The sequence below is a fragment of the Cucumis sativus genome, chromosome 1 (assembly GCF_000004075.3).
Source record: "Cucumis sativus cultivar 9930 chromosome 1, Cucumber_9930_V3, whole genome shotgun sequence".
Lineage (NCBI taxonomy): Eukaryota > Viridiplantae > Streptophyta > Magnoliopsida > Cucurbitales > Cucurbitaceae > Cucumis > Cucumis sativus.
This window is the reverse complement of record NC_026655.2, coordinates 20,171,687-20,177,725: the sequence shown is the minus strand read 5'-3', so window position 1 is coordinate 20,177,725 and position 6,039 is coordinate 20,171,687. Positions and strand designations below refer to the sequence as shown.

At 30.9% G+C, this 6,039-nt stretch overlaps 2 protein-coding genes across 2 annotated transcripts; both read right to left on the bottom strand.

Annotated features, from left to right (window-relative positions):
- Positions 1–557: 557 nt before the first annotated feature.
- On the bottom strand, positions 558–1,367 carry LOC101209234. The gene has a single exon (XM_011659299.2). The coding sequence runs from the start codon at positions 1,317–1,319 to the stop codon at positions 876–878; it is 444 nt and encodes a 147-aa protein (XP_011657601.1). The 5' UTR covers positions 1,320–1,367; the 3' UTR covers positions 558–875.
- A 3,315-nt stretch (positions 1,368–4,682) lies between these two features.
- Positions 4,683–5,784, bottom strand: LOC105434498. Its single transcript, XM_031881392.1, has one exon. It carries the CDS (start codon positions 5,625–5,627, stop codon positions 4,872–4,874), a length of 756 nt encoding a protein of 251 aa, XP_031737252.1. The 5' UTR covers positions 5,628–5,784; the 3' UTR covers positions 4,683–4,871.
- Between the last annotated feature and the right edge of the window lie 255 nt (positions 5,785–6,039).

Here is a 6,039-nt window from a genome sequence, read left to right as displayed (position 1 = left end):
TGCATGTCAAATATGGTAAATAACAACAAACCAAGCAACTTGTGCTATAGTAACAAATCTAATTAGTTTTGTATTTCAATATGGACTTCTATCAGAAAACCTTCCTCATAAACATGTACCCCAAACCACTTTAATAAAGACATTAAAAATTAAATAATCTCTATACTCAACATCACGTATACGCATAACATAATAAGTTGGTACATCAAAGCACCACTTATAATATACGATCTCGCATATGTAATTTGACTCTATCAAGCCGTGAAATGAACAAATGTCTAGAAATATTACCTGGAAAGAAGTAAGTTCAAGGGAGTAGGCATCAAATGATGCCTAAGACATGAGGTCACTTAGGTACTAGAAATCGAAAACACACCAAATCGTCAAGAAAATCAGACCACACAATCCTCTCGATTAACCTCAATCACTATCAAGTGTGTACTTTGAGGAGATATCAAGCCGTGAAATGAACAATTCTCTTGTGGTCTGGAGCTTAACAATATAATTGCAAAATGATAAAAAAGTATATTTTATCAATTCAAACGAAAACTGCCATGTACCATATGACTCTATATTTAAACTTGTTGAAGTGTATACACTCTCATTTACAAAATAGGAAAGATACAAAATTTTCAATACACAAACAACCAAATTGATACCACCGAAAAACAATCAAACACAAAGTGAAAAAAATTCAGAAAATGAAGGTTAACAGAGATTACTTTACACTTTTAGAAAAATTAAGAACAAAATTCGTAAATTAGAAGGAACGTAAACTAAAAATGGAGAAACTTATTCATCAAAATACAGATCTGATTACAAAATTTGAATAGAAAAAACATCATAAAACAAAACAATGGTTAAAATTAGTGTGATCATCTAACAGTACAAGCCACTGCATAAGCCCAAGATCTGATATGCTCTTTCATGGCCATACTATCTTCAAATGATGGCATCTTCTTCGTCTTCTCCCCACCTCCAATTCTCATCTCTTCAAAAGACCAACATTCACAAATCTCCTTCACAGCATAACTCAGATCTATCTCTCCAACAATAAATTTTTTCCTCTGTTCCAAACCCCAACTCCTCCCTCCTCTGTTTTTTCTCCTCTTCTCTTCCCTCTCCTCGGTTTCCATCTCCTTCGCTTCACAAACATTATTTTCCTCATTTCGAGTGATGGGTGTCGCAATTTCTTCTCCGAGAGAACCAACGAAGTCGTTTTGAATGGGTTTTCCAACGACCGGTGGCGTTCTGTTGGAGAATACGGTGGCGAAGAACCAGAGAGAATCGAAATTCTCCAGAACCTGCTGGCCTTCCATCGTTGTATTGTATTGGACGCCCAAGAACTCAACGGAGCTTCAAATGAGTATTAATGCCCAAGTTTTAGATGGATGAATGTAAAATGACTAAAAAATGCGAGTCAGGACTTATTGTTCAGAGGGTAATATGGTAATAAGTTGCCGTGAAGCCACGGACTTTTTGACCCACTGTTCGTTTTGTAACTCCGTCAACATAAACGGAAAGTCGTTCCAACGGTCGGAAAGAAAACGTGCAAAACGACAATAATTACATGCTTCGTTGGAAGGTGGACCCTAGTTTCTTAGGAACGCAAACGAGAGCGTGTGGCTTCGCCTTAGTCTTACGCTCCATGGTGAGTCGCCCTCTAGAGGCTTCTTAACCCTTGGCTTGCTCGGTCGCACCGCCCGCTCTATCCTTTCTTATCTTGCTCTCTCTATTACATGTCAGTATCATTATTCTTAACCACCGAGATTTACCTCTGTTTCTCACCCAAACAGCATGATTTTGTTTTTCAAACTCATGTATCTAATTTAGTTTTAATTTTCAAATTAATCTACTTAAAATTTCTCGCATTCTATGTGGTGTTCAACCTACCACACTTCAATGTCTAAGTTAGTACGATAAATATATATTTCAATTAAGTATACAAAAGTAAAATTTAAGTTTTTCTTTGTAAATTAGTTACTTTTCTTGTAACAGTCCCATTCTTCTAACAATGACTTAATTACTTCCTTTGACAAATATTTATCGATTTAATTGATAAACTCAAAATAAAGATTCTAACTTTTCTATTTTATAATACTTGTTTTTTCTCGTGTCATCTTCCAAATTTCTTTTTACATTATTGGTAGCTTTCTTTAAACCAATCCTAAATACTATATATTATAAGTTACAAATTATTCTAAACTTAAAAATAGAGCCCAACAAAGGCTCCTCAACTAAAAGAAGATCAATATAATGTTATATTAACATCTTACAATGTAATGGCGTGTGTTCAATTTCATAACTCAATTGGAACTTTTTTCATTAGTGGGTGGTGCTTATTTCTTAAAATATAGATTAGGTTATGGTTTGTAAGTGTGGAGTATTCAAATATAAATGGAGAGAAACAAACAAAATCAATAGAAGAATTATTTAAAAGCTGGCTACTTTAGATTTCATGTGAAAGGAGAGAGGTTTAAAGGGTGTGAGAAAAAAGAAAAGGAAAAAAAAAGTTTAACAAAAGTTCATTACCATCTCAACGAGTTGATTACATGTAGTTTGACCACACAATTGTTAATTTTGCGGCCAATAATTCAACATTTGCAATTTCATATTCTATAATTTTATTTCTTACAAAAACAGTATTTCTTTTTTCAAATTTAAAATTATAATTGTTTTAAACCAAAATCCCAAACTATAGCTTATAAAAAAAAACACTCAAGAATCATCCATCATATCCCTCTACTATCCCAAAACATCGTCACTTTTTAAATTCCTATCCCTTTACTGTCGCAAAACATGATAACCTTTTTTAAATGAACATTTTTAAAAATAGCAAAATAAATTAAAATATTTACACGTTATAGTAAAATTTTGGACTCTATCAATGATAGTTTTCTATCACTATAAGCATGTTAATAACTATCAATGATAGAATTTGCTGTAGGTTGTAAATATTTCGTTAAATTTGCTATTTTAAAATTTTTCTTTTCTACTTTAACAAAGTGATTTTAAACGCAATAGAGTGAAAGTTATTTAATTTTAAAATTACAAACTATTCTTAAATAATGACAACTTTTTCATTTTTCAAACTTCTTAACAACTTCAATCAGTTAAGATATATATTAATTAATTAATTAAAATGTAAAAGGTTAATATCTTCCTTCCACATGCATATGATTTTGAAAAACATATCCTATCCAATTAACCACCGTATATGACCTCCATTTTAGCATATTAGGGTCCTTACCAAACCAATATTAACCATATAATAATTTCATCATTTTTTTTTAAATACACAATAAAAAAAGGATTTAGTTAATGTCCAAATTAAAAGAGAATGGTCTCTAAGTTCAATATTAAAATTATATCTAAAAATAATACAAGTTGGATATTTAATATACAAACAAAGGGCAATTCATTTCCCCCTCTCATGAAGGAGATGTTTTTTAAAAAAAAAAAATCAAGCAAATTTTACGTAATATTCTTAAGAATAAAATAAAAATAAATTGATGTCACTCCCTTTTGCTATATTTCTAGTCTTTATAAAAGTAATTTCATTTGAGTTTAAAAATATGAGGAAGTCTTGGTTTATATCAAGCTATTGAAAAGAGTACTTATGAAACTAGCTCTCTTATGTGGCAAACTTATCCCCATTTCTTTTACTTCTTCAAATTATTTTATCAAATTATTCCCCTTTTTATTAAAAAAAAATCACGTTTTCAAATACAACACAATCAATTAAAATATTCACAAAATATAAGAAAATTTAACTTCTTGTCTATCTATATCACTTTCAGTCTATCAATTATAAAATATAAAATTTTACTATATTTTGTAATACTTTTATTTAATAGTTTTGTCATTCACAATAATCTCTCTTAAAAATAATTCATTTATTTATGTCAATATCTTAAACTACTATAATTTAATAGATAAGATATGAATTATCTGTGTGAGAGGTTAATAGTTCTATTTTCTCTCAAACAATTTATTGAATTAAAATAAAACGATGGATTATTAAAATAGAAATAGTAGGAGAATAACTGTGTGTATAATACAAAGTCAACTATATGGCTCAAATGAAGACATTAACAGTAACATTTAAGAAATATTTTAGAAAATGAAAGTTACATACGTGACCAACGTTATTATTTTAGTCATTAATTTTAAAAAAAAAACATGTTATATATAAAAAACGTATAATAAAATATTAATAATACTTTTTCTTTTTTAAAAGCTTGGGTTCTCTTTTCTACCCATATACAATATTTTATATGCATGTTGAAGTAATAGTATATGTGTGTGTATATATACATATATATATTCTACTTTATCTTTGTATATTTCTAAAAGAATTATTTAATTTTAAAAAACATGTTGCACTCTATTAATGAAATAATTTGTTTTTACCCTTGTGTTTCAGCTTTTTTTTTTTTTTTTTTTTTTTTTGTATAATAGAAATGTTGATCCATCCTTGTTTTTTATACAAATTCATGGACAGAAAAAATATAGATGAAAATTTAGTATCTTTGATACATTAATGATTGATTGGCTCACAAAAATTAAGGTAACTTGCTAGATTGTTCTTGTTTTAATATCAAATGATTACAAGAAAACTAAGATGAAATTGCAACTTCTAAAAGAAAAGAAGTGTAATTGGAAAAAGAAACACCAATTTATGATATAACCAAAATGTTGATTCTCAATCTATATATTTGGAAAAGAAGCAAGAATAATTCCCAAGAAATTTCTGGATATATATTTACACATTAGCTTTGAATATCTCAAACATTGATCTCAAATCAAAATTATTAAGAAACTCCAAAAATTTACAATTACAAAAAGAAAAAGAATGCATTAGAGTAATGTCATCTGACAGTAGAAGCAACAGCATGAGCCCACCATTTTAGATTATCTTTCATATCAATCTGATTAGAAGGAAACCTCCATTTCATCATCAATGGCCTCTTCAACAATTCCTCTTTCTCTTCTTCTTCCGCAATAGCTTCCCAAGCTTCTGAAAGATAAGGCCTCGAAATTTCACCACCCAATTTTCTTTCTTCTTCTTTTTCTTCTTCTTCTTCTTCTCCTTCTTTATTTCCTTTCTCTTCCCTTTTCCCTAGCCTGTTCAATCCCGGAACTATCGACGCCAAGCTCGAACCTTTATCCTCTTCCGAGAAAACAAATCCCAAATCCATAAACCCTTTTAACTCCTCGAATTCCAGCTCTGAAAGACTCCGACTTTCCGACCGTCTCGTCCTTCTTCCTCTAAGCCTCCTCCTGTACTCTGTTTTTGGCCTCCGCTCAATTTCCACCTTATGGCTTGTCTCCGGCGACTCCGCTCCGGCGATGTCCTTGCTGGAAAAGATCGTTTGAAGCTTTGGAGAAAGGAGAACTGAATCGGGGGAATTAGAATTGGACATGAAGCTTAATTTAGAGCTTAAATCTTCGCTTATGGATCTCGTTCGAAGGCGAGGAATGAGGAATGATTCCTTGGGTAATGGATCGGGATCTTGAATTTGAGGTTGTAGGATTTGTGGGTTTGATGGAAAAGGATGATTGTTGAGGACTTGACGCTGGAACCAGAATGAGTCGAAGAGATTGAGAAGATGGTCGAAGTCCATCAATGGCGGCTGAAAACAGAGAGCTGTGTGTATGATTTGTTATTTGGTTAATTTGGTTATTGAGAAACTAATGGAAATGTGGTTTTTATATAAGTAGGGTTTAAAAACGTGTGTTGTTACGAAAAAGCCCTTGAAATGGTCAAAGATTTTAGGAATTAAAATTAAAATTAGGTTTTTCTTTTAAGAGTTACATTACATAGCTTTTTCCAGGAAATTATGGGGAAAATGGGTGCCTTACACCTCTGGATTTTACTACTTTAGATGTACACGGGAATGAAAATATTACCCACGTGTGGGTTTTCTTATATTTTGAAAGTTTAGGCAATAGGATGGTCTAAGTATGAAAACGTAGTCTCTCAAAAAAATGTGCTAAAAAACTATGAGAAAAAGAATGTCTTTTAGTATATACTAT

Coding starts and splice junctions, on each gene's coding strand:
- LOC105434498 (XM_031881392.1), bottom strand. CDS start 5,627: ATGGACTTCGACCATCTTCTCAATCTCTTCGACTCATTCTGGTTCCAG.
- LOC101209234 (XM_011659299.2), bottom strand. CDS start 1,319: ATGGAAGGCCAGCAGGTTCTGGAGAATTTCGATTCTCTCTGGTTCTTC.